The sequence below is a fragment of the Delphinus delphis genome, chromosome 6, assembly GCF_949987515.2.
Source record: "Delphinus delphis chromosome 6, mDelDel1.2, whole genome shotgun sequence".
NCBI classification, from domain to species: domain Eukaryota; kingdom Metazoa; phylum Chordata; class Mammalia; order Artiodactyla; family Delphinidae; genus Delphinus; species Delphinus delphis.
In genome coordinates, this window is record NC_082688.1 from 33,089,958 (window position 1) to 33,117,751 (window position 27,794).

Genomic DNA, 27,794 nt, shown 5'->3' on the forward strand with positions numbered 1-27,794 from the left:
TCTCTTTGCAAATGTCACATTCTCAGTGATATCTTTTCTACCCAACCTATTATAAAATAACATCCCATCCTCTAACCCATTTACTTGGATTCTTTTATGTTCTATTTATTGTTTTAATAACACTCATCACCATCTGACGTACAAGTTACTTACTTGTTTGTGTATTTACAGCCTCTTTCCACTGTCAGGTCCAGGACAGCAGGGATTTTATTTTGCATCTTCTCCGGGGCCTAAAACAGTGCCTGGCACACAGTAGTCACTCAATAAATACTTGTTGAGAGTAGAAAGAGAATTGGACTATATGTCAGAAGACCTGGGTCCTAGTCACAGCTCTCCCACACGACAGTCGTGTGGGCTTTAGCAAGACACATCCTCTTTAAGCCTCAGGTGCCTCCTCTGTAAATTGGGGGTGATCATCTCGGCCCTTCCCCGCGGCTGACAGCACTGCTGTTAAGTATCAAACAGTGCGTCTCAAACTTTAACATGCCTCAGAATCACCTGGAGGACTTGCTAAGATACCGGTGGCTGGGCTCCATACTCGGTTTCCTATTCAGTAGGTCTGGGTGGGATGAGAAAATGTTCATTTGTAAAATGTCCCAGACGGTGCTGCTTCAAGAACCACTGACGAAAAGAGATGAAGGTACAGGAGGTGATTGTAGGCCTAACGCCCGTCCCAGACAAGTATGGCACTGATGGCCCGGCAGGACATTCTGCGAGGACAGAGTGGACGCATCTGTTCCTTAATTCAGTCAACGACCATTTCGGAGGCGCCAGGTTAGTGCCGGGTGCCGGAGGGGTCAGCGGCGCGTGCCACAGGCCAGGCCCGTGAGCCCGTGGACTCAGACCTTGGCCCAGTGGTTGGGAGCTCGCAACGTGAGGAGGGCTGGGACGGCCGCTGGGACCTCCGCACGCGGCGGGAAGTATCCGGAGCAGCGGGGAGGGCCGCAAGCGGGCGCCCAGAACGCAAAGGTAACCTCGGGAGCCCGGCGGCGGACGCAGCTCGAAACTTCCCGGAACCCGCTGTCCAGCCCCCGCCCCCACCCCCACCCCCGCCCCCGACGCCGGCGATTGAGGCGTGCCCTCGCCCTGGGCGCGCGTCCGGCACACAGTAGGCGCGCGGCCCGGCCCTCCTCACGCGGCCGGCACACAGTAGGCGCGCGCGCGGGCGGAAGGAGGCGCCGGCGCGCGGTATCCGGGGGCGGAGCCGGCTGGTTCAGCGGCGCAGACGGACGCGGGCCGCTGGCCGCGATGGGGGAGGGCGGATTGCCCCCGGCCTTCCAGCTGCTGTTGCGCGCCTGCGATCAGGGCGACACGGAGACGGCGCGGCGGCTGCTGGAGCCGGGGACTGCGGAACCCGCGGAGCGCGGCGCGGAGCCCGAGGCGGGCGCGGAGCCGGCGGGGCCCGAGGCGTCCGGGCCCGGGGCGGGGTCGGCGGCCGGAGCGCCGGTGCCCGTAGATTGCTCTGACGAGGCGGGCAACACGGCGCTGCAGTTCGCCGCGGCCGGGGGCCATGAGCAGCTGGTGCGGTTCCTGCTGCGACGCGGCGCCTCGGTCAACAGCCGCAACCACTACGGCTGGAGCGCGCTCATGCAGGCGGCCAGGTGAGGGGTCCGGGGCGCCGGGGGATCCGGGGTGGTGTCCAGCGGCCCCCGGGGCGCGGGCGGGCTCAGGCGGCCGGACCTGCCCGGTGGCCCCCCGCAGATGCCCCGGGAGGTAAAGAGTGAAGGACTGGTTCGAGAGAATTGGAATGGTAAACTTTGAGTAGCTTGGGATACGACGAGAAGTGGACGCTCTTTTTAATAAAGTAAAATCCGAATCTTAGAAACATTGGCCTTTCAAAACACAATCTGGAGACAGCAAATAGAATCTTAGAGACTTAGAACCTTAGTGATGTCCATTTATTACTTCTGGCAACAAGGGTTTTCTAAGAACCTACCTACCAACCCTAGCTTGGCGTTCGGGATGCTGCGGTACCCAGGTAAAGTTCCCACTGGAGCAGCTCACATGCCATTGGGTAGGCCAGGTAAAGGAACAGCTTTCACGGGGAAAATTGGGGGAGCTTTTGGAGAGCAGACTCAGTTTCAGGAAGCGGGGGAAGGTTTCTGGTAAGGATGATGTATGTATTCAAGTCGAGACCTAAGGATACCTAAGAATTGACCTGGACGGAAGAAGTGGAAGGTGGGAATGGGGTGATAGGAGGCCCGTGCAAAGGTTTGGAAACCAAAGTGAAATAGGCATTGGTAGGACTGCTAGAACGATGTTGTGGCTGGGAGAGCCTAGGAGTAGTGGGAGATGCACCGTGGCAAGGCTGCGAAAGGTGAGCTATCCTAAGGACACTGGGAAGTAATGGAAGTTTCTAGGCAGAGCAACTGACAGAATGAGATTTATGTTTTCAAAGATCACTTTCACTGCACCGTGAGGATGGATTCGAGGGGTGAGCTAGAATCGGAAAGGCTGGTTAGGAGGGGATTGCAGCAATCCAGGAAGAGGTGTTGGTGTCCTGGACCAGAGCAGAGATGGCGGTGTGAGAGCAAAGCAATGAGTTTGAGATGTACTCAGGAAGTAGGATGAACCGGACTTGAAACTCTGGTATAAAGAAACTCTGATATACAGTGAAGTCTCTCACTCCTGTCAGCCAACTACTTAGGTCCCACCCAGTTTCTTGGAGAAATTCCCCAAGGAGGGAACAGAAGTCATTTGTAATTTTGATGGATATTGCCAAATTGCTCTCCATACAGGTTTATTAGTTTCCTATGGCTGCTGTAACAACTTACTACAAAGCCAGCAGCAATCACATCACTCCAACCCCTGCTTCGTCATCACATCTTCTGCCTCCTTTGCCTCCCTCTTCCACGTTTAAAGGACCCTTGTGATTCCACTGAGCCCACCTGGATAATCTCCCCTATCTCAAGGTCAGCTGATTAGCAACCTTAATTCTACCTGCAACCTTAATTTCCCCTTTGCCACGAAACCTAACATATTTACAGGTTCTGGGGATTAGGATGTGGACATCTTTAGGGAGCCCATTATTCTGTTGACCACGGTAGTATTAACCAGTTTACCCTCCTGGCAGCAGTGTATGTGAGTGCCTTTTTTTTCCTGCAGCCTCTCCAACAGAGTATATTATCAAACTTTTGAATTTTTGTGTCTGATGAGTGAAAAATATCTCAGCGTGGCCGTGACTTGCATTTGTTAAACTGAGTGAAATGAAACATCTTTCCATATGTATGAGCCATTTGTTTTTCTAAAAGGAGTTGAAATCACAACATTCTTACCCATAATCTTCTCATTGTGACCCGATTATATTTCATTTCTGAGTTCATTTCCAAGTGTTACATGGTTGTTCTAGTTTAATTTGTATTTCTGGAAAATTTTTACTCTGCATTATTTCCGTCGTTAAATATATCGTTTTCCACTGCTGTGTGATATTCCATCCATGGGCACTACTTAACCATTTGTGGTTTGCTTAACCATTCCTTAGCCCTTGGGTATTTATTTCAGTCTGTAAACACACCTAGGTAACGCATCCCAGTTGTAACACTTGGGCTGCCCATTCGCATGGGTAGTGCAGTGTTTTATGCACCTATCAGTGTGTTGGGACTCCTTGTCTTAAGACACTTGATTTGTTGCCTGGAGCAGTCTGGGGTGCCCATAAAACCTTTTGGGCTATGGGCCTTACTTCTGAGGTTCCCTGTCTCTCTTAGTGGCCCCATCCACTCCTCCAGGCCGTCTAGGCCTTAGCATCTCTCCTTCCCCTCTGCGTTAGTCCAGGCCGCACATTTATAAGTGGCCTCCCACTGCTGTCTCTTCTTCCAGGTGTGCCTTCTGTAATCCATCCTCTGCAGAGCTTCCAGATCTTTCTGAAATGAATGTTTGGTTGTGCCTCTCCTGTGATAGCTCCCCTAGTCAGAGCCCTTAGCATGGCATTTGAGGCTCTCACATTCGGACCTCTTCCCAAATCCTCTCTTCTTCTTTCCCCCTGGCTTCCTAAATTCAGGCCAAGATGACATCATCCAGGCCTTCTCTTGTGTCTCCCTGCATGTTCTTTGTTTTTTTAAGTTAACGTTTATTGAGCATTTACTGTGTGCCAAGAATTTCATCTCCACTTTATGAATGAGAATTTGACATTACAAAATCTGCTCATGAGCATTCAGCTAGTCAGCAGATTTGGGGAGTCCAGCCGCAGAGTCCTCACCACAACCATGTACTGGAAACCTCTTCTTCCCCTTCTCCCCTCAGTGAGTGAAGCCCCCACTTCCTCCCAGCTTAGCTTCTTCTGGGAAGCCTGCCATGATATCCCCCCTGTTCTCTGGTCTCTCAGCCCTGGGCAGGCCTCTGCAGTAGTGCCCACCACTCCCACGTTATAGCTGGTCACCTTTGTCAGTGACACCCAAACCTGGCCGTACATCAGAATCATTGGGACGCTTTTCCAAATCAGATCCCTGAGTTCCCTTTCTGGGATTGTGATTCAGAAGACCCAGGGGAGGGACAGGGACTCTGTGTGACACAAGGCTCCCCGGCGACGATTCTCCCACATGGTAGGTTTGGGAGCCACTGACGCGCACCTAATCTCTGAACTCCCACCTGGAACCGAGGAACCCTTAGTGAGCCCCGGGGGCCTTGCTGAGTGAGATTTATGTCTGCAGCACCTGGTTTGCTGCAGGGTGTCTCAAAGACCCTGATCACCAGTTTTTTGCTGCTAACCAAGTTCTGCAGGATGGTCAAAGTCATCTGATTAATTTCATCTAATGAAATTTAACCTTGATGGGACAGGAGACTCAGAAGAATTAAGCTGAACTCTGCTAACTAATAATTTAACATTTTTAGAGGATTTTCCTTCTTCTCTACAAGTTGGTATTGTAAAAAGAGCTGGAATTTGTGGTCCAAGTGTCCTGACTTTATCACTTGCAAATCGAAAGGCTCTGGACTAATTATGTTCCTCTTTTTTCCTCCATTTATCTTACAGGTGCTATTTTGGAAGCGTTAGCTATGACATACTCTCTAATTTACTATGGTAGAATGGGATAGTCCTATGAGATGATGAGAATTGACTCAACCTTTAACTGAGCCTAGACAGGGCCTGGGTACTTTAAAATTTATTGTACTTTAGTTTGTGATACTGACGATCTGGACTGTCTGTGCTGGCTTGTGCTCAAGCATTCGCTTGCCTAACCTGCATCAAGAGCTCAGTGTTGAGGAATAATATGTAGGGAGACTTCCTAAAGGATACACAGTTTGTCTGACCCTTGAGTCAGGACGGCCAAGCACATGGCTGTGTGCCGACACGTTCCAGTCCTGTGCTCTTTCTCCTTGAAAGTAGATAGGCCTCAGAGATGGTGCTCCTGGCAGCCACCACTTTCAATGAAGTGAGCATCTATTTATCTTCCCAGCTCTCTGTGTTCCAAAGCTCGTCATTGGATCAGGACCATCAGAGGCCCTGTGCCTGGACTGCACTTTGGTCTCTTGTGAGTGTTTTAGCATCAGAGATGGTTTCATTCATGTTTTTTTTCCTATTCTTAAAATGATAACCTTTGTTGAGCACTTAGTTTGTGTCAAGCACTGTGCTAAGTACTTCAAATGAATTAACTCATTCAGGCCACACAGAATCTGAGGAAGTAGGTACTGTTGCCTTCCCCATTTTACAGATACAGAATTGAGGCTCAGAGAAGTTAGGTTACTTGCCCAAGGCCACACAGCTAGTAAGAGACAGAGTCAGATTCACACCTAGGCAGGTGCTCCAGAGCCTATGCTCCCAGCCTCTGCTCTCAGCCATGAATCCTGTAACTCACCATTTTCCTCTTGGTGTTGGCCACAAGGAAGCCACTTGCCACATTTGCTAAACACTAAAGGGACAGCTTATATGGTGTTTACTCTGGCTCTAATTTCACCCTTGGCTTCCTTACTTTCCTTCTTCTGCCCTTCACTTTTCCGCCTGCCAGCGTGGCAGAGCTGGCCTCTCAGCCCAGTGCTTTGAGAGTGGGAGTGTGTGCCAGGTCTTTCAATACAGGTGTTAATTGCTGAAATTAATTGGTAATCATAGCAGCTGCTCAGAAAGCCCTGAGCTTCCCTATCTTCAGTAATTACCTATTAGAAGCTTAGCGTCCACAAAATTATCTCAGCCCTCATTGAATCCTTTTATATTTTCAGCCTAATTGAATGACCTCTTGGGCTACTCACGAGTTCAGAAAGCATTCCAAGTGTCAGCATTTCTGCTCAAATTAAGTGCTTTTCCTCCTTTGTGAGTTTGTTTTACCAGAAAAAGTGGGCTTTGGGATTTTAGGGTCTAGGTTCAAGTTTTGACTCCATGGCTTCCATTGAGAGATTCTGGATTATTGCTTTCCATTGTAATCTTCAGTTTCCTCATCTGTGAAATAGGCATTATAAGTTTATCTCAGGGCTTACTAAGATCCAATAGATAAAAACAGGATTTTTATCTGTTATCTGCTGTCAGGGATTATGCTAGATTTTATCTCATGCTTGATAACTAAATAGAGAAATCTTTTTTAAATTTTTAAAATATTTTTGGCTGCGTTGGGTCTTAGTTGTGGCATGCGGGGTCTTTGTTTGCGGCGTGTGGGCTTCTCTCTAGTTGTGGCGTGCGAGTTTTCTCTCACTAGTTGTGGCGTGCAGGGTCCAGAGCGCATGGGCTCTGTAGTTTACGGCACATGGGCTCTCTCGTTGAGGCGCAAGAGCTCAGTAGTTGTGGGGCGCAAGCTTAGTTGCCCCACGGCATGTGGGACCTTAGTTCCCTGACCAGGGATCGAACTTGCGTCCCCTGCCTTGGAAGGCGGATTCTTTACCACTGGACCACCAGGGAAGTCCCTAAATAGGGTAATCTTTTAAAGTTATCTACTCCAACGGAGGATACACCAGTTCTTCGGCCATTTCTGTTGCCTGTCTGGGGACCAGCCTCTGCGTGGTTATGCCAACTGTTCATTCACTCACTCATTCGACAAAATTTACTGAGCTCCACTGTGGGTCTTGTCCTTGGAGAGTGCACAGTCTAACAGGAAGACACAATTATAGAAGGAGGGCCCAGGTACATCAGGAGGGGTGAGGACAGGGGATTGTGTGTGTTCAAGTGAGGGACACCTGAACTGATGCGGGGAGATGATCTGGAAGCTGCTCAGAGGAGGTGAGATCTGAGCTGAATCCTGCAGCAGGATAACGGGTGTGCTTAGACCCGTAGACAAGGACAGGAGGGTACTCTGGTCAGAAAGGCAGGATGGCAGAGGCATGGGAGGAGTATAACTGCTGAGTGCAGGTGAGCGTGGCAGTACAGTGTGGGAGTTGGGAGGAAGTAAGGTTGACAAAGTTGGCAGGCCTTTTCGGGAAGTGGGGGAGTGGCCATGAGATTTAGGTTTGCGGAATATCATTACGGAGAATGGGCAGGGAGACAGGCTGGGGTTGCAGCTCTCCACGTTTTTGCCAGATTCGGTCCACTCTTGGAGAAGAGGCCAGACAGGCCCAGTTCCCCTGCAGCTGGGGAAGCCAGTTCACCAAGCTCTCCCTCCGAGCTCCGCAGGCTGAGTGACCCGGTGCTGTTCAGGTTCACATCCCAGAAGGTATTTGTAAGTTCAAAACAGAGTTCAACCTTGGCTCTGCCTCCACAGGGAGGAGGGAGGCCCTGGGTTTAGAAGAAGCACAAAACCGCTTCCGTAAAGGAGGGGAACGCCACAAGAGATTCATTGTAAAAGCTGCCTCGCAGATGCAGACCTCATGCCGGCATTACGGTCTTGTAAAACCTGGCGCCGCCGGCCCCTTTCTTCTTGTTGTTCTTTCCTTTTAGTCCAAGGCTCCTTCCAGCTCTGAGCCCAGAAAGATTGCGCCAACCCCAAACGCTGCAAAACAGAACTCTTCTGCCCTCTGGCGGCAGACGAAGGAAGAAATTTTGCTGGGAAAAGGCATCTGTTTTCCTCTTCCTGGTATTAGAGTTGGTGGGTGCGTGTCTGTCTCCCCAGCGTCCCAGCCAGGCAGTCGCTCAAGCTTCCCTGGAGAGGGTCTGGCCCAGATCGGATTCTCAGCCGCCAGCAGGGGACATTCCAGCCAGAAGGTGGCAGCAGGCCTCTGGCGAGAGGTGCCCCCGCCCGCCTCTGCTGACCACAGCTACGCCACACTTCTTGGCATGGGGTCCGCTGTCTCATCTCGAAGGACCTTCTGTGCATGTGTGTTTGGGGCTGGGAAGGGTAGACGTGAGTCAGACATGGGCCCTGCCTGTGGGGAATGAGAACACAGAGAGGGAGCTTACCCAGCTCTGAAGCAGAATCACACGAACTCTCTGCGATGTGGGAAGCAGCGTGGTGTAGGGGAAAGCGGGAGGGCAGCAGGATTCAGACAGACCTGGGCTCTGACCCTGTGGCCACCTCTCACCAGCTGGGTGACCTTGGCCTGTTGTGTGGTGTAAAATGTTTAAATGATTACAATTGTAATAGCTAACATTTATGTGGTGCTTCCTTTGGCCAAGCACTGTTCTAGGTGCTTTATGTATGTTTTATATTTATATATATTAACTCATTTAATCCTCCACAGCCCTTGAAGTAGATATAATCATATCCCCATTTTAGAGATGAGGAAATGAAGGCACGAAGAAGCTAAAATTCTTTCTCCAGGTAATGCAGCTAGTGGGTGGCAGAGCTGGATTGGAAACTAGACAGGGCAGTGGCTTGCCTTTGTGATGGTGTGTATGCAGGGCCAGCACAGTGCCTGGCAGCAGAAGAAGGCCTTTGATTATAAGCAGCTATTACAACTTCAATAGTTAATGATTCAATAGTTAATAACTAAATGATTACATGAGCTGTCTCCTCATCACTGCCCCATGTTGAGTGTCACTAATTGTCCATCTTCCTGGCAGATTTGGACATGTGAGCGTGGCACACCTCCTTTTGGATCACGGGGCTGATGTCAATGCCCAGAACCGGCTGGGGGCCAGTGTGCTCACCGTGGCCTCTCGGGGTGGCCACCTGGGCGTGGTGAAGCTGCTCCTGGAAGCCGGTGCCTTTGTGGACCATCACAAACCCTCAGGCGAGCAGGCGGGGGACGGCAGGGACGAGCTCCTGGACGTCACGGCCCTGATGGCCGCAATCCAGCACGGACATGAGGCTGTGGTACGTCTGCTGATGGAGTGGGGTGCAGACCCCAACCACGCGGCCCGCACTGTGGGCTGGAGCCCGCTGATGCTGTCAGCACTCCTCGGGAGGCTTGGCACGGCCCAGCAGCTGGTGGAGAAGGGGGCCAACCCGGACCACCTCAGCGTGCTGGAGAAGACCGCCTTCGAGGTCGCACTTGACCGCAAGTACAGGGACCTTGCAGACTACCTGGACCCGCTGACCACTGTCAGACCCAAGACAGGTCAGGCTGCGCCACCGCTAAACTACCCCCTCGTCCCGCCGTGGCCTCACAGAGGACCCCAGATTGTGTTTAAATGGCAAACGCCGAGGGGTGTCCAAACAGAAGGGCATGTGGAAATCGCAGCCTGCGGGGTAGTGGGACTTAAGATGTGCCGTGGGGGAGAATCAGGCAGGGGTGCCTGCCACGTGCAGGTTCCTGGCCCACCCTCCCTCCAGAGAGTGATTTGGTAGCTCTCAGAAGAGCCTGGAAACCTGCACAGCAAGGCCCCTCCTTCCTAACCAGATGATTCTGGTGCAGGAGGTTCTGAGATCCTTCTAGAATGGGTCAGCAAACTTCTGTAAAGGACCAGATAATAAATATAGTATTTTAGGCTTTGTGGGCCACACAATCTCTGTCGTAACCACTCAGTTCTGCTAGAATGAAAGCAGCCTACGTGATATGTCAAGGAGTGGGTGGGGCTGTGACCAGGAAAACCATCATTCTAAAAACAGGCACAGGGGTAGTTTTGGCAACCCCTGCTCTAGAACAGTGTGCCTAACCTCAGTTGCCAATGACCAGTGCCCAGAGACTAAGTCACATAAAATTTAGCCTCCTTTTCTGTTGTGTTTTTTCAACACCTATTAGTGTATCCTGTTTCTTTTTTCTTTTTGCCATCTTTCTGGCACTTAAAGAGATGTCTAAACTTGCCATCTTTCTGGCACTTAAAGAGATGTCTAAACAATCCTTAGCAAATCTGCTACAGGACATATGTTTCAAAACCCCTAGTTCATCATGTGCAGTAGAATTGTGTAATGCAGAGTCACACAGCCTCAATACCCTCTGTCTGTGATGCTCTGATTTCAGTGGCAGGCCTGAGACGACCTGGGCTGTAAGGCTGGGCTGCAGCATGTGAGCACGTAGGACTGAAAGGTAAAAATTGGAAGAAAAGGTCATCAGACAGACAGGCTAAAAAGACTTGAAAGTGTTGAAAGGTTTGAACCATGCAAAGAATACGCAGTAGTCCTGTCAATCACTTTGTAAATCAACTACATTTCCATTAAAAAAAAATTCAAATGGTCAATTAAAAAAAAGTTCCATCAATTAAAAGATGCTGCACATTTGGGAAATGCTTATTAGAAATACACTGTCGGGTCAAAATACTCTGAAATAAACATGTTGAAAAACCCCGTAACAACAGAGGGATGGCGAAAATGAAGAGAACGCCAAACAGAAAGGAAAAAGAAGTAAAGTTTAGGAAAACCTATCTGGAGCCAGGAGACCTCTTTACTTTGTGCAGATCCAGAGAGGAATAGAGGCTGGTCAAAGGTCACATACCGGTTAGAAGCTGAGTGACACTCAGAAGGCGAGGGAATCCATGGGAAGAGCACGGGGATGTGACTCCGCCCAGTTGGAGCACTTGTAGGGCCGCTGGGAGCTGGGCATGCTTGTAACTCTCTCTGAGCCTTCCTTTGCCTCTTTGTGTAAAATGGGGTTAATGACAACTACCAGGTGGTCATGAGCAGAAAATAAGCCGGCCTCTGGGGTGTGAGCCCTTGGGCTAGAATGTAATAGCAGTTCAGTGTTAGGTCCTGGGGAAGAGTTGCAGTTGGAAGGTAGGGCTCCAGCCTCACACAGGGTATTTTCCTTGACGCAAGGCTGCTGCCCTCCTTTAAAGGCTTTGGTTCCATTTGTCTCTGTAGCCAAGATTGGGACGGGAACTGCCTTCTCATGTCCCTGCTCTGCCAATAGGCAGACTCTTACCTCACCCCCACCCCGGGGAGGTTGGCTTCAGCCATGTTGCAGGTGAGGGAGATCAGGCAACTCGCTCAAGGCCTCCACCCTAGAAGTCGACAGTCTGTAAGTTGCACCCTGCCTGTAGCCACTGAGCTGTGCCTCTCGTACTGCTTATTCTCCTCCTTCCTCAGATTTCCCCCAGCCGGCGTTCTGGGGTCTTAGCTCCCCACGTGCCTCCTTAGGGACTGCCCTGGCACCCTGGGAAGGCGATGCCCTCATCTCCTCAAGGTGCGGCGGGGCAGACACAGTGGTGGGTGTGCCCAAGGTCACCCTCTACCAGGATCCACCCAGCCTTGCCTGTGCTGGCCAAGGGACCTTGGACCAGCTGCCTGCGTTCTCTAAGCTTCTGTTTCGTCATCCATAAGTGGGTGACGGGAGTACCCCCTGCCTCACAGGACTGCTGTAACAATCAAGTGAGGTCATCCCAGCCCAGAGGGAGCACGTGAGAGATGCTGGCAGCTGCCTCACCCCTGTTACCGTAGTCATTCTATTTGATGGGACCGGGTCATGGTTACGAGCAGACTTCCCCATCGAGCAGACCAGGGTTTGAGGCTCAGCTCTCTCACTTTGTGGCTGGGCGACCTTGTTGTATTCATTGTCCCTCCAGGACTCCAGTGTCCTCTTTCATAAAACAGCCATAATAAATGCACTTACCTTGTGAGGTCCTATGAGCTGTGGTAAGATAATGCCTGTAAAATACATACCCCAGTGCCTGGCACATAAAGAGCAGTGAGTGGAAGCTACCAAAATGGATTTTTATTGACCATTCATTCATTCCGTTACTCTGCAAGTATTTGAGTGCCTACTATGTACCAGGCACTGTTCTAGGCACCAGCAAACAAATCAGACCTAATCCCTGCGCTTGAGGACGCTGGCCTCTGTAGGCGAGACAGCCAAGAAACAGGAAATAAGCATATTAAATAAAATAAGTTACATAGTACGGTAGATGGAAGTACCATGGTGGGGAAGAAAACAAACAGGGGCGAGGTGGAGGGTGTGGGAGCAGTGGAGTTGGGGCGATACAGGCCACCGTTTGAAATAGGGCCATTGGGTGGCCCCCTTGAGGTGAGAGTTCAGCCTACTTGCAGGAGCTGAGGAAGTGTTCCATGCGGCCTCTCAGGGAAGAGCCTTCGGGTAGGACAACAGCAAGGGCAAAGGCTGTGTTACTAATAATGACAGATTATTAAGTGAATAACATTAGGTCCCAGCTTTTTTTGTGAAATGCCAGAAATCCACCCCGCATCGGGGCCTTGGAGATCCCCAGCTCTCTCCCTTGCATTAGCTGCAGGACAGGATATCTTTGAGGCTGTAACTGTCCTTGTGACACCCTCCCCACCCCCACTGTGGTTGTTCCTTGGGCTATGGAAGGGTCCCTGGAGTTGCTCTGATACTGATGCAAAAACTGGAGCCTGGAGTGAGGAAAGGACCAGCCCAGGGTCACTGGGCATCAGGCACAGCTGCCCCAGCTTCCTGGGGTAAGACTAGACTGTCAGTGATTCATTTGCACCAGAAGGTTGCTTAGCAACCAGCACTAGGGCCAGGTGACACACTCTTTTCTGTCAAAGGGTCTTGGCATGAGAAGGCCCTGGCCCACAGCAAATTAGACTCTTAAACACTTAAAGGAACGAGACATATTTTTTGAAACCAAAACACAGTATCATTTCTTAATAGTATTTCAAAGGCAAAATTAGACACTTGGTTCCATGGCCCTGTGTATACTTCCTTGTAAGAGCCCTGGAGTTAACTAGTACCTTTTCTGGGGTGGATGCTGGTCACTAGGAAAGATAACAAAAATTGCTCTTTTTTTTAGAATAGAGCCTAAGAATTTCTGAAGCATTTTACCATCTATATTATCCACCCCTGCAACAACCACATGGTCCCCATGTTAGTGTGTTGTCCCCATATTAATGATGAGGAGACAGATCTCTCTGGAAACATGCATTCAGATTCGGGTACTCTGACTCCAGACTCTGTGCTCCTTGTGCCACGCTGCACCTTCCTCCCAGCTGCCGGAGGGGGCTGATCTGGACCAGGGATTTGGCCCAGAGTCACAGGTTTCCTCCTGCAGCTGCTCCATCCCCCCCCGGAGTTAGTCAAAGGAAGTCCTACATTTGCACACCAGCGAAGAGCCTGGTCATGAGGATGGATGCTTTCTGACGGGAAGAAGCAGGGTACCCGCTAGCTCCAGCTTCGAGGAAGATGACAGAGAGCAGATGAGGGAGGGGCTAGCCCTGGGTGGGCGCAGCAAGGCCCAGCACGAAGACATCAGTTGGGCAGTCGCCTGCTGGGAGCTGCATCTGCAAGTCTGGGGTAGGGGTGACTTTCAGAATCATTCAGATGGCTGCTTATTTGGGAAGGAAAGCAAATATTAGCATTGGCTCTTCTGGTGGCCACGACCATGACCTCCTCTGGGATTAGCTGCTCAGTGTCTCAGGGGTCCTCTGCTCTGGAATTACCTCATGGTTGTACATTTAGTTTTTAGACTAAAAGAATCATTGTTTCTTTTTAAAATCTTCATAGGAATACAGATTTTTCCAAGACTGTACTTTTCCATTCTATCTGAGAAAGGCCATCCCAAAGTTTGGAGGGCCTAAAAATGACTGCTTTATGAGTTGTGGGATCGGGAAATGGTCTGCTCATTCATGTTTTCTGGGCCAGATGACCTCCCACGGTCTGTGTCTGAAGCATTTTCAGACACTCTGACAATAGCCCTTCCAGAAGGTCTGCTGGAGTCATCTCAGGTCTCTGATTAGACTGCTTTTGAGAAGCAGATCATTTTTAAAGCTAGGCTGGGTCGTTACACCCTTGTGACTTTTCTGTTGTTTCAAACCTTTCCGTGGTTAACTTGTAAAATCTTTGTTTACCCAGATGAGGAGAAAAGGCGACCTGATATTTTCCATGCATTGAAAATGGGTAAGCGCTTGAGAAAATCTTTTTGGATATTTAAGAATACAGTGCTATTTTTTTCCAACCTAATTAATATTTATAGTCCTTTCCAAGGCCACCCAGAGTATTTGAGAAAGAAACAGGCATTTTGTTGTTTCCTGACTCTAGTTTCACCCAGGGAGGTTCAGACCCTGGAGTCTGGTAGTCATGCTGTTTTACACACAGGTTCCAGACTGCTCTCTCAGGCCCCCTCTGCCTCTCCGGCTAAACCCTGTGGCTATGTCCTGGCTTTTACTTACCTCTAAAATGCCTGGCTGCCCGCCTACCCGCTCCACTCTCTTTGTAATGAAGGGCTGTTTAGCCTAATATTGCCTCTCCTGAAATAGACACCCCACCTCCAGGAAGCTCGCCCTTACCCTCACCTCTCAGGGAGACCTGAGCTCTCCTTCTGCGTGCGCATTGCCCTTCATCACCATTCTTTTAAGATGTCAGTGACATTTTCTCTCTTTTGGGAAAGCCGTTCGTGTGCTTGCCTCCATCCCTCCTAGATGGAAGGATTTGAGAGTGCGGGCTACCTCTGACTTATCTTTGTAGCCCCTGCGATGCCCAGTAGCCCAGTGCAGAGGCTGGCTTAGCACATCTGTTACATGAAACCACTGGGTAAATGATCCTGCGGTGCCAGGCCCACGGATCACCAGGGCTTCTGCTTCTGCTTCTGTTTGCAGGAAACTTCCAGCTGGTCAAAGAGATTGCCGATGAAGACCCCAACCACGTGAACCTGGTTAATGGGGATGGGGCGACCCCACTGATGCTGGCAGCTGTCATGGGGCAGCTGCCTCTGGTGCAGCTACTGGTTGAGAGGCATGCTGACGTGGACAAGCAGGACGGCGTGCATGGCTGGACGGCCCTCATGCAGGCCACCTACCACGGGTCAGTGCCAGCTCCACTCCCTCAGTGGGGAGGCTAAGATGTCCCGGGCTGAAAGAGGATTCCTGATGGGTTTCTGGTACCGAGATGCTACAGATGAGCCCACCCCCCGCAATTATGACGATGTTGAGGCACTCAAAAAAGACTAAAAGTCACGCAGGCTCAGTCTATCCTGTATTCCTACCCTTTGTGTCCAGATTTCCTGTTGCCTTGGCACACAATTTCACCTGTGGTCATGAGAAACCATGCAGAAGGAAGGTTTTATACTGAAAGATAAGTTTCAGTTGAGCAAACAGATTAGTTCTTCTGGAGTTTCACATTGGTGTATATAGCAGCCCCCTGTTGCCCCTGTTGGGAATGAACATCGGCCATTTGTACCACTGGCTTCTCGTCTGATGGTGAGGCTTGTCCTAGCCCTCGTTTTGCATAGGCGTCAGCGTCGACTGGTGCTTCTGAATCCCTTCTCATCCAGTCATCCCTCTGCCCTCCTGGATGCCTCCTCCTTGGGGTGGGCTTGACCAAGAGGCAGGGATCTGCATACAGCCTTATACCTGCTCAGTGATCTGATTCCAAATTAGGGGCTCCACCCTTGTCCTGCTTCAGGTGATCAGAGCAGTCTCCTGCATCCTTTTGAAGTGGTTTCTTTCCTCATTTGATAGGCCTCAGACTTCCACATCAAACACCCTGGCCTGCGGGAGGCTTCATGTTTCAGCTGCAGGAGTCCTGATTTGGGGCTGGAGGGGCAGGGCCTGCATGTGGTCCTGGGGGCCAGTGGTTTTGGGGCAGAGCCCTTGGTTTTTGGTTTGTGGAAGGAACACTCAGGCTTTGATTTCTGTCATGGCTGGCCACAGTGTAGGGAACAAGGGCTGGGAGACACAGCTTTCCAAGCCCTTTTACAGGTGCAGAGATGCTGCTGTAGTTAAAGCCACCACTCATGTTGCCCAGAGGCAAGGCCATGATTTCTCTTTCAGTGGGTCTCACTCTGGCTTTTTCTTTCTTCCACAGGAACAAGGAGATTGTCAAATATCTGCTAAACCAAGGAGCCGATGTCACTCTTCGTGCAAAAAACGGGTACACGGCCTTTGACCTAGTGATGCTGCTGAGTGATCCTGGTGGGTTGTTTCTGGAAAAGAGTTTTAAGCCTGCCGGGTTCTCTGGCTGGGAATTGAGATAATCACCTGTGATTAAGCACTTGCTTACTCAAGGGGGAAGCCACTCTCAGACTCCCAGAGCTCCCCACACAGCCTCAGGCAAGTCTTCACTCCTCCCAAGGAGGGTGGAGCTGGGACCAGGTAGTCCCTGAGGCCTCTCTCGGCTCCAGCCTTCTGGGAGTCTCCCGGAGGGAAGGCCTTGGCAGACTGCACAAATCCTAGATTGGTATTTGTGCTCCCAGCCAGAAACTGATTGACTCCGGAGGAAACAGGCCCCTCTCACGAGCAGAATCAGACTAAGCAGTGACCCCCGTGGCTTAATTGTGTAGGTGGAGGCTGCAGGTCAAGGGTCCTGTGCTGGAGGTGTCGCCGTTACTAAGCCCCCAGCTGGCACCTCAGACCCTCCCCCACTTTGACAGGCCTTCCTCTGGGACCTGGGGCTTCCAATTAGCCAGCTCAGGGGGCAGGGTCTGTCTTACCTATTGTCTCTCTTGTGACCCCCGAGTTTCAGCCCAGAGCGGGAGAAGCTGGGAGGCCTTCCTGGCCTGCAGGCTCTGAGCCCTGAGCCGGATTCTCAGCAGCTGGCGGTGGAGGGGAGGACTTTTGCCTCCTCAGTGTCTGGTGGAGGGACTCCTGCGGCCTCCCTTAGCTGTGGAGGTGGCAGCCCCTTCCTTACCGCCAGCATCACCTCCCCCGCCACCCTCCCCTCCTGCGGGCCCCACATATCACACATACGTGCTGGTCCTGTTGTATCCTTGGAGAGCAGCGAGAGAAGCAGAGCTGCTTGTAGAGGGGAGGAGCCCGGAGTCTGGGAAGACCTGAGCCCTGCTAGAGAGATAGGGCCCTCCACCCAAGTGCAGCGATCTCACTGATCTCACTCCTCTCGTGGCTAGGGTTCACATCATTCAGGATCAGTCTCCCGGGGACCCCGGCCTCCTCCCACACACGCTTTCCTCTGACAGACTCGTCTCTTTCCCTGTGTCTCTTCCCGCTCCCCCCTTCTCCCCCACTCCCTTTCCCAATAAAACAATCTACCCCAATGGATTTTTTTTTTTTCCTAGTGGGTTTTCAAATGAAGTTTTTGCCTGAAATTTTCAAAGAAACACATGCTTATTATTGAACACTTGGAGAGAAAAAAAGGAAACAGTCATCAAGAGAAAAGCATATTAATAGTTGGTAGTATTTTCTTCTCAGTCCTGTTTGTTGTTTTTTCAATAGCCTAGTTGAGTTAATAATAACTAATACTACTTAACCTTTCTTAAGCACTTACTGTATGTTAGGAATTACCTCAAATCCTCCAGATACCCATATGTGGTGGTACTAATGTCACCTCTTAATCTACCTGCAGTTACATGGCCAGGGAGGAACAGAGGCAGAATTCAAACCTCAGTCATCTGGCTGTAGAGCCTGTACTTTTTTTTTTTTTAAACAACAGCTGTTTTATTTTACTTATTATTTGTTTTTAATATATTTATTTATTTATTTATTTTTGGCTGCGTTGGGTCTTCGTTGCTGTGTGCGGGCTTTCTCTAGTTGCAAGTGGTCTTCGTTGCGGTGCACGGGCTTCTCATTGCGGTGGCTTCTCTTGTTGCGCAGCATGGGCTCTAGGCACGTGGGCTTCAGTAGTTGTGGTGCACGGGCTTAGTTGCTCCGCAACATATGGGGTCTTCCCGGACCAGGGCTCGAACCCGTGTCCCCTGCATTGGCAGGCGGATTCTTAACTACCGCGTCACCACGGAAGTCCCGAGCCTGTACTTTTTTAAACCCACCACCCCTCTGCCTTCCTGGTAGGACAGGACTTCTGGCTTTTATTTCTGGTTAAGTGGGTTAAGCCCTGCTCACCTGTTTGCCACCTTTTGAAGAGCCAGTGGAGGGGCAGGGACGCCTTGATCCTGGAGTAACACAGGCTCTGGAGCTGTGGGGCTGAGTTCTCAGGCTGATGGGGGTCATCTTGGGCCCCCACCCCATGGCCCGACAGACATATTTGCAGGTAAAATGCTGCCTTTTGTGTCCATAGACACGGAACTTGTTCGACTGCTGGCATCTGTCTGCATGCAGGTGAATAAAGACAAAGGCCGGCCCAGCCACTCACCACCCCCGCCCCACTCGAAGGTCCGACAGCCCTGGAGTGTCCCAGTGCTGCCTGATGACAAAGGCGGACTTAAGGTTTGACTTCTCTTGTCTTAAATGGCGTCAGAGAGCCAGGCCAGGATGGGTGAAGCGGGGAGATGCTTGCCGCTTCCTTGTTAACCAGGGCTGGTGTAGGCTGGGGTGGGGGGCCCAGTAGGGGCAGGAAGTAAGCTGGAGGTGAGCAATAGGGAACGGTGGGGACCAGGGAAAACTGGGGTGATCGTAACCACTTAGTGGCCTTAGTCGCTGCTTTGCAAGTATGTGGGTCCATGTTGCCACATGTTCCCATCTTTTTCAGGAGAAGCTAGAAACCCAGATTTTGATGCAGAGACACAATTTGGAAATGTAGGGAATCTAAACATTTTTTTTGCATGATGTAGTACTGAGCTGGCCAACCTTGAACACCTCTTCTTCCAGGCCATCTGTCTGTGGCCTGTGCTTTAGTGTGGAAAGTATTTGCTGATTGCACCATTCTAGGATCTCCCTGTGGTCCACAGACCCCCGTCAGCTTCTTCCGGAAACCTCAAAACCAAGCTCCAGTTGCCTATTTCTAAACTGCAAGCTGAATGTTTCTCTTTGAATTTCTTATCCTCCGAGCCCTGCTCTGCTTGTTGGAAATCAAAATTATTTTTTCCCTTGTCCTGGCTGGGGTTCTAGCACCTTCTCAGATCTGCAGACTTAGCATTCTTCTCATGTTCGTCGCTCACTCAGGCCCCTGGATTCTTCCTCACAGTGTTGTTTGCATAGATCTCTTCATTCCTGCCTCACTGCCATCTCTGTAGGCCAGGCTCTCACAGCCTCCCTTTGGCGCTGTGCCAGTAACCCCTGAGCTATCGTGGGATTATGTAGACACCCTAGGGGTGGCACCTGTCCTCTCTTTAGGTGGGAAGGCATCAGCTACAGGAGCAGATGGTCCGGGCGTTGGTGTGGACACCCTGACACCTCTCACATTGTTACTGGAATAGGGGGAAGGAGGTTATGCAGTAATAGATGTTAAGGTGTTTGGTATTGCCTCTGTGTCCACCTGTCTGTCCCTGTTTGACTGTAAGACATTGAGCAAATTGATATCCCTGGGTCTGTGTTTCTCTATCTGTGCAATAAGGAGATTGATTGGAGGAGGGTTAGCAAATAGGGTTCACTGCCAACTCCAGCCTATTGGAAAGGCCCCCTAAGGGCTGGGTCAGGAAGGATTTAGAGAGAACCATGGCTTTTGGGAAAGGGTGCTATGGTTGATTGGTAATGCCTGCAGTGGGCCCAGGAGAGGGGAAGGGAAGCACGTGTGGAGTGTGGTCACTGTCCCTGGGCTAGGTGTTCTTGGGGCATGACCTCTGCTCTGCACTTCCTTGGCAGTCCTGGTGGAACCGAATGTCCAATCGGTTCCGGAAGCTCAAACTGATGCAGACACTGCCCCGTGGGCTGTCCAGCAACCAGCCATTGCCTTTCTGTGATGAGCCAGAGCCAGCACTGGACTCCACAATGAGGGCGCCCCCCCCAGACAAGACGAGCCGCTCTGGGCTCCCCGACGTGACCCCCACGACCAAAGACAATGGTAAGAAGAAGTTGCATGTGTGGTAGAATTTCCAGAATGGTCAAACCCTGAATCTTTTTGCCCTCACCCTCTTCCCTTTGTCCCACCTCCTAGGCTGATGCCAGAGGTGAGATGCTGTTGGAATGTGACACTGGGGCAGAGTGGCTGGTCTGGCAAAGAAGGGACATAATTGCTGTCAGTGTGGTAGAATGGGGAAGCTGGTGGCACGAGTCCCAGGCTCCTGTCCCACATGCCCTGTTGAGACCACTGGCCAGTCACTGCCTCTCTCTTGCCTTCAATCAGCGATTTTCCCACCTGCCGAACGTGATTGGTCTTGCACTGACAGTGTTTTGGAATAGAGTGAATTACTAGGGTTGGGCTGGGGGTAGTGAGCTCCCCACCACTGGAGGTATTCAACAGATTGGATGACTTTGCCAGGGCACCGAAGGAGATTCCCACACTGATTGGGACGTCAATTAGATCAGATCCCTTCTAACAGTCAGACTTCCCACACCCAGACTAGATCCTTTGGCACCACTGTTTGAGACAGACTATTGAGCTGGAGGTACCACTGTCTGACCCAGCATGACAGTGGTTTACGGAAAAGCTGAAAACACACTCTAAGATACCTTTTAAGTGCTTTCCTTCTATTCAGATATAGAATACCAATTATTATTAAGTATTTAATCACTCAGGAGAGTTGGTTTTCCAGGATGAAGGCTGACCTGGTCACTTGTCATGCCATGAACTCTTTGTGGGGTGGGGGTGGGGTCATTTCAGGAAACTTCTATTTGTTTCTCAGGTCCTGGGAGCACAAGAGGAGAAAAGGAAGATGTGTTATTGACAACCATGGTGAGTGTGGGGCTTTTCTAAAAGCATTTCAGGTCTCTACCAATCGTTAGGGGATTGATTTCTAAGAAGGGATGTAGGCGTTTGTCTTTCTCTGTGGTGGTTACAGATGGGGTCGATATCAAAATGTGTAACAGTGGGTATATCTCTGGCACCGAGAAATCAGGACAGATGCCAGCCCTGAATTGCAGGTAAGGCTGTGCTTGTGCTTAGCAGCCGGAGGTAATCCCCAATCATGTTCTGAAGGAGGCAGTACTGAGGACAGGGGCCTTGTAGGCATAGGAATTGATGGGTGACATTGAACTCACCCTTTTGGTTACGGAAAGCCAAGGAGAGAGAAGTCAAAGAGGAGGGTATGTTTCCAGCCTGAGAGAGGCCTCAGTTTCCTCATCTATAAATTAGAGATGTATCAGGATTAGGTTCAGCTATGAGTAACAGAAAATCCCCAAATAACTGGCATAAATATATGACAGCATCACATTTCTGTCAAGTAAGTGAAGTTCAAGACTAGTTTATTGTTCCATAAAGTTTGGGACCTAGGTTCCTTTTACCTGTTGGTCTACCAGCCATGGCTACTACTACCAAGGTCACCTTTTGGTCCAAGATGCCTGCCAGAGCTCTCTCCATTACTACCTCACTCCAGCTGACAGGAAAGTTGAGGGAAGAAGAGGTGACCATAGGCACATGCCAGGTGTCTTTAAAGAAGTTTCCTGGGCTTCCCTGGTGGCGCAGTGGTTGAGGGTCCACCTGCCGATGCAGGGGACATGGGTTTGTGACCCGATCCGGGAGGATCCCGCGTGCCGCGGAGCGGCTGGGCCCGTGAGTCATGGCCGCTGAGCCTGCGCGTCCGGAGCCTGTGCTCCGCAACAGGGGGGGGGCCACGACAGTGAGAGGCCCACGTACCGCAAAAAATTAAAGAAGTTTCCTGGAAACTCACACATCACTTTTGCTTACATAAATGGGCCAGAATTTAGTCACATGGCCCATTCACACTGCACAGGAGGCTGGGAAATGAAGTCTTTGTTCCGAGTGGTCGTGTGCCCATCTAAGTATCAGGTGTGTCTGCTGAGGAAGATATCGAGGATGGACATTAGGTGATAGCTAGCCTTCTCTAACTTAGGGGATGATCTCTCATGGTTGTGGTTTTTCAATGAGATCATCCCCAGGAAGTTCTTAGCATAGTGGCTGGCCCAGAATGAGCTCTCATTTATCTACTGTGTGACGTTGGACATGTTACCTCACTTCTGTGGGCTTCATTTCTCTTCTCTGAAGTGAGAGTCTCCTGGTTGGAGTTGGGCTCAAGTCCCTTTAGCTCTGAGGCCTTAATCTGGAGGCTGGCCAGGAGAGGGCAGTATTGGAGAGAAGAAGGGAGCAGAGGAGCCTCCAAAAGACTAAGCTGCCCCAGGACCTGCGGAGCCCTGACCAGGATCTGCCCGCTCTGCCCTGCTGTGTAATAGGCATAAATTGGTGTCTGCACACTGACTGTGGGACTTGTACCGCCCAACATTTGATAATGTTATTAAATAGCAAGAATTACTTTCAGTATGAAGACAAATGCTGTTACTGAAATTTTGGAAGATGCAGTAAAGTATAAAGAAAAATAAAATTGCCCTTGATCATACATCCAGATATAATCATGATTGACATTTTGTGGCATATATCTTTTGAGTATTTTCCCTAATCATTTTTTCACATCTGTGACTATGATATCGTGTTATATATAATAAACAAATACTTAACACAGCACTAAGTGTACCAGCCAAATGCTTATTAAGTATTTGCAGCACTTTACATATATTCACTCACTTAATATCCCCAACAACCATGCCAGGTCAGGCACTGTTATCCTCCCCATATTGTGCTGAACCTGGTGTATTAACAGTTTGTCATGACCATCTTTTCTGTGTCAGGAACACTCTTTGGTCCCATCACACCCAATGGCTGCAGGATGAACATTCCATCATGGGACTGTGCCCTCATCTCTTTATCTAAGACTGACCTGGACTTTGGGGTTCCTAGTTTTTCATTGTTCTAACAGCTCTGATGAATACCCTTAGGCAGATGAGGTTGTCGAGGTCCAGAGGGGACACCCCTTATTCACGGACTCTCAGAAAAGCAGGATAGAGCCAGGGTGGGAACCCAGGATGCCCACCCTCCCATCTTGTTGCTCTCCTGTCCCACCTCCTCATGCCCTCTAGAGGGCACGAGTGTGCCTGCCTGCCCCGTGGCAGATGGAGGATGGCCATGGTGCTCTGCTGAGTGGGCGTTTGCAGCCATCCTTGCGGAGATGCCCACCTGCCTGGCTCCCGAGGCAGGTTTAGCTGTGGTATGCCCTTCCCTGCAAAGCACCATCTGGCACCAAGTTCACTGTCTTTTCTTAATTAAAGTTAGCTTGGACTGTGTGAAAGCTTTTCCTTGACAATCCGCCAGTCATCATTGTGTGGATTTTATACTGACCCCAAATCACATTTTCAAAACTTAAATTGCAGTTAAAAATGTCAGCAGTGGGAGGTGTGGCTGGAGTAGGAAGGAAGTGGTGGGATGGGGGATGGGAGGGTTGGCTGGGTTCACAGATAGCCAGCCTGGGCCTTCCAGTACCCTCATTCCCTCCTCCCGAAACCCTCAGCTCTGGTCACACCAGTGTCCTTGCAATTCTGTGCACTGGTCTTGCTCCTCTTGCCTCCAGGCCTTTCCACATTCTCTTCCCTCGGTCTGCAGTGCCCTTTCCCCAAACCTCTCTGTTGTCCTTTGGGCTCAGATCAAGTGCCCCCCAACCCACAAGATGCCCTCTCTACCTGCAGGGAGAGGTGGCCCCTCCCCTGTGCTGCCCCATCACAGCACACGTGTCACCTCTTGGCTACCCCACGACTCTCCATACTCCCCGCCCCTGTTGTGTGTTTCTGCTGTGGACAGATGCAAGAGAACCTGGGAGTTGGAGCAGAGCAGCTGTGGGAATCGCTTGGTTGCTGGGAAGAGAGCTGAGGACATCATGTGGGTTTCTGGCTTGGGTGGAGGGGTAGGTAGTGCTGCCGTTCTCTGAGAAGCAGGGGAAACCTGGAGCCTTCCTCGCAGAGCCGGGAGCCCTCTTGGTGCTTGCCTAACCCACAGCCTGTCTTTTTCAGCTTCGGAATGGAGCCCCCTTCACCAGACTCCCAAACGACAAGCTGAAGGCAGTCATCCCCCCTTTCTTACCCCCTTCCAGCTTTGAGCTGTGGAGCTCGGATCGGTCCCGGACATGTCACAACGGGAAGGCAGACCCCATGAAGACTGTGCGGCCCCAGAGAGCCAGCAGGGGGCAACCTGTGGGCGGCGGGAGCACAGACACCGTAAGTCGTCCAGCTGACATGCTTTACACGTCACCACTCACTGACATTGCAGGCAGAAGGGACCTGAGACCCACTAATCCAGGGGGGCTGAAGCTTTTTATTTTCTTTTAAATGAGTGATATTCTTTTGTCTAATGAAACCCTACCAAAGAACTTAATATGTAAGCAGATTAAAATGTTAGAGTGAATGGAGTGAAAATGGGAGTCCCTCTCCCTGGAACACAGGTTGAAGACCTGATCTAATCCACCCTTCCCTTTAGTAGATGAGGAAACAGCCCAGAGAAGGGAAGTCAGTTGCTGAAGGTCACCCAGCCAAGTTGGGGCGGGGATGCTGGGACCAGAAATCAGGTTCTTGGCCTCTAATTAAGTTCCATACTACATTGCGCAGGTCCAGGACAAAGCTCAACGCTGGGAGGCAACTATGTGTGCTACTAGTGTTTTCTTGCAACCAGAAAGTGTGACTTGTCTCCTTTTGACCGCAGTGGTTTCTGACTTGGTGGCCCTCAGTGTGTCTCTGTGATATACTGAGGTAGTCCATCCCGTTGTGGGAGCTGATCTCCATATGTGTAGACTGTAAATAATGTAGGTACAGTAAATGGGCAAACCGAGGACAGGGATTTAGGACCTGACCCTGCCGCTTTGTGTCGACTGATTGGAGAACCTCAGGGCCCCCGTCTCTGTCTGACCCCCATTGCTTGCTGCTGCCTCCCTGGACTGTCGTAATACCAAATCACTAGTTGGAGACCAAGGGCCTGGTGGCTGGAGGTACTCAAAAATGGACAGAGCGGGTTTACATTAGTCCACCACATGGGAGCAGGTGGGTGACCTGTAGGAAACGATGTCACAGGTGCTCAGCCTGAGTTAATGGTCAGTCAAGTTGTCAGCAGATAGATGTGAACTGCCATCCCTTGGGGGACTCCTAGTAGGATGAGCACCGGTGGGCAAGGACATGCCAGTGGATGCAAGCACCGGCTGGGATGGGCCAGCTGAACTCCAGGTCCCTCACCACTGTGATCTGTGCATCGGAAGGAATGAACAGCAAACCCTAACTGTGATATCCACCTTGTTCTTGCAGACTCCCGTCAGGCCAGTTAAATTTCCATCTCTCTCCAGAAGCCCAGCCTCTCCTGCCAATTCTGGAAACTTCAACCACTCACCTCATTCTTCTGGTGGCTCCAGTGGGGTAGGAGGCATGAGCAGGCACGGTGGGGAGCTACACAACCGCTCAGGTGGGTACCCAGGCAGGCCACTCCGTGGAGGTGGGAAGATCCCTTGGGGTTGAGGGTGTGAACTGGGGACAGTCCTAGAGACCACTGCATACAACCTGTCTTTCTCGTTGATGTGCCTAAAGGATTTTTCAGTGAATTCACAATTCATAGTTTCTTCTATGCATTTTCTTAGGGCAGGGGAGGGGAAGAAATAGTCTATAATGCTTTATTTTCTTGGAAAATTTTACAAGAAACTAAGAGAAATACATGGTGTTTTTGCGGTATTTAAAATCCTTGAAGATTAAACCTTAGATATCTTCTCATCCTGACCCTTCAATGAACAGATGAGGAAACGGAAGCTCAGAGTGGGTGACAGATTTGCCCAGAGACACACAGCAGATTTGCCCAGAGACAATTAAGACTCAAAGCAAATTGCCCCACAGTTATTTGGGGCTTATTGGCATACTTTCTTTTTCTTTAATTTTAATTTTTTTCACATCATTACATTTGTTTACCATATTCTTTCAGCAAATATTGTTGACCACTTATTAGATGCAAGGCAATGTCTAGGCGATAGAGCATTTAGCAATAAAAATTTCAAAGTCAGTTCTGTAAGAAGTTGTATTCTGGTATAAACATAATTTTTTAAAAATCTGATGATAGTAAATACTATAAAAAACCAAACAAAACACCAGAGTATGGGAATAGGTAATGAGGCTGGTTACAGGATATTTTCTGGTCCTCCCCGAGGGGATCCAGGATTAACCAAAGCCAGCTTTGCAGGAAGGCACCCTGCTTTATGCCATTACATAAGGAATGCATGCTTCTTATGGAAAAGCTTGAAAACCAGATAAAGAAAAAAAAAAGTATAATCTCACCCATTAGGGATCATTGTTAACATTTTGGTGTATATCTTCGCAAGGTACTTTAATGCATATTTTTGAAAGCATAATAATAATTTATTAAGCACTTAGTGTATGCCAGGCACAGTGCCCTTTAAATAGATTATCTCCTTCAGTCCTCCAACAACCTGTGAGGTGTCCTCTCCACTTTACAGGGGAGGGAACTGGGGCTCAGGGGAGTTAAATAACTCGCCCAGGACCACACAGCTGCGAAGTAGCAGAGCCAGGACCTGCACGCAAGCAGGCTGACTTCCCAGTGTAGTCTGCTCTGTAACCTTTTTCCTCTTTGTACCCATTACCATGTTGTAAACACCTCTTTATGCCAGTACACGTGTAGCTACAGCATCTTTCAAATAACCAGACAGCCTTCCACTCATATGAGGTGTCAGTTTTAATTCACCAGTTCCCTCTTGTTGAATGGTGTTCAACCATTCAGGCTGTTCTCGATTTTTGCTCTTGGAGATCCCACTCTAAGTAATGGCTCCATAGCTCTGCGCTTGCCTGCTTGCTTAGCGATTTGCTTAATGTAAGTGCCTTTGAATCAGGGTGGCGGGGGCAGTGGGTGTGCCTGTCTTTGAAGCTTTACACTTTGCCCTCCAGACCTAGTAAGTGCTTTATAAATGTCAGATATCAGTGTTCTCCCTCCAGTGCCCTCCCGCGCTCTGGATATTATCACTTTCCCCTTTTCCTTTCTAATAATTCAAGGTTGCTGGTAGGTTTGGGGAAACAGGGAGAGGGAACTTGGCAGTCAGAATTCAGTCAGGGAAGCTAACCCCTTGAGTATTATGGAGTGAGAAAGTTATTGGCTCAACTGTGGGAGTAGCTGGGGGCGTAGAGATCCAGAAGCGGGGGCTGGATGATGGCAGAGGAGCCCTGGCGTGGCAGCATGTGGAGCTGCTGGCAGGCGCTGCAGCGGGGCTGCTGGGGGAACCCAGGGCAGGGCGTGCTGTCTGTGCCCGCTGGCGGCTGACTGAACTGGCCGTGGCTCGGGGGAAAGTGAGGACAAACTGGAGCCTTGATGGCCGTCCACCTGCCAGTTGTCATGCACAGTCCTCCTGTGGTTAGCCCTGACCCAGAGCCAGGGGCGGGGGTCTGGGAAACGGGGTTCTGGCTCAGCCAGGTCGGCACCTGATGTCCACCGCCCGCACTGCAGTGCTCTGGACCCAGGCAGTCATTCCTATTCCTGTTTCCTCAGGTGGAAGCATAGACAGTGTTCTGTCCCAGATCGCTGCCCAGAGGAAAAAAGCAGCCGGATTATCTGAGCAGAAGCCCAGCCATCGGTCAAGTCCTGTTGGGCCAGCGCCTGGCTCCAGCCCGTCTGAGCTCCTGGTCTCCTCTGCAGGCGGCAGTGTTCCTGGTGGCAAGGTGCTTGTTCTGTTTCCGTCTGCTCCTCTGACGCTCACAGGTCCTGTTCTAGCATGGTCCACGCCTGGGGAGCACAGGCGGTGCCACCGTCGTGGGATAGGACTAAACCTCCCATCTGGCCGCACCTGGGCTTTCTGAGAAGGGTGGCTGCTGAGATCATACCCTGTGCCCTTGGTCTCCTGCACACGTGTGTTCACCTCTCGCCCGATCTCCAGGATACCTGCAGGTGGGAGGGGTGCTGAGGTGCGGTGCGATGCCGGGGTGAGCACTAAGTTCTCCAGCCCTATACTGGTCATCCAGCCTCACACGGCACGTGTTTTTGTTCACTGATTTAGAGCAAAAGGGTTCAGAGTGTGGGTTCAGGAGCAACTGCCTGGGTTCTAATCACAGCCTCACACTTCA

At 50.6% G+C, this 27,794-nt stretch overlaps 1 protein-coding gene across 1 annotated transcript in view; it reads left to right on the plus strand.

The window, feature by feature from the left end:
• Positions 1 to 1,248: 1,248 nt before the first annotated feature.
• ANKS6 (ankyrin repeat and sterile alpha motif domain containing 6) overlaps positions 1,249 to 27,794 on the plus strand; it is a 54,046-nt gene continuing 27,500 nt past the window's right edge. The window contains exons 1-11 of the mRNA XM_060013365.1: positions 1,249 to 1,601; positions 8,852 to 9,348; positions 13,990 to 14,034; positions 14,733 to 14,937; positions 15,940 to 16,046; positions 18,103 to 18,251; positions 19,566 to 19,764; positions 20,546 to 20,595; positions 23,715 to 23,918; positions 24,993 to 25,146; positions 27,223 to 27,392. Coding sequence (XP_059869348.1) covers positions 1,249 to 1,601; positions 8,852 to 9,348; positions 13,990 to 14,034; positions 14,733 to 14,937; positions 15,940 to 16,046; positions 18,103 to 18,251; positions 19,566 to 19,764; positions 20,546 to 20,595; positions 23,715 to 23,918; positions 24,993 to 25,146; positions 27,223 to 27,392 — 2,133 coding nt within the window. The remainder of the gene's footprint in view (positions 1,602 to 8,851; positions 9,349 to 13,989; positions 14,035 to 14,732; positions 14,938 to 15,939; positions 16,047 to 18,102; positions 18,252 to 19,565; positions 19,765 to 20,545; positions 20,596 to 23,714; positions 23,919 to 24,992; positions 25,147 to 27,222; positions 27,393 to 27,794) is intronic.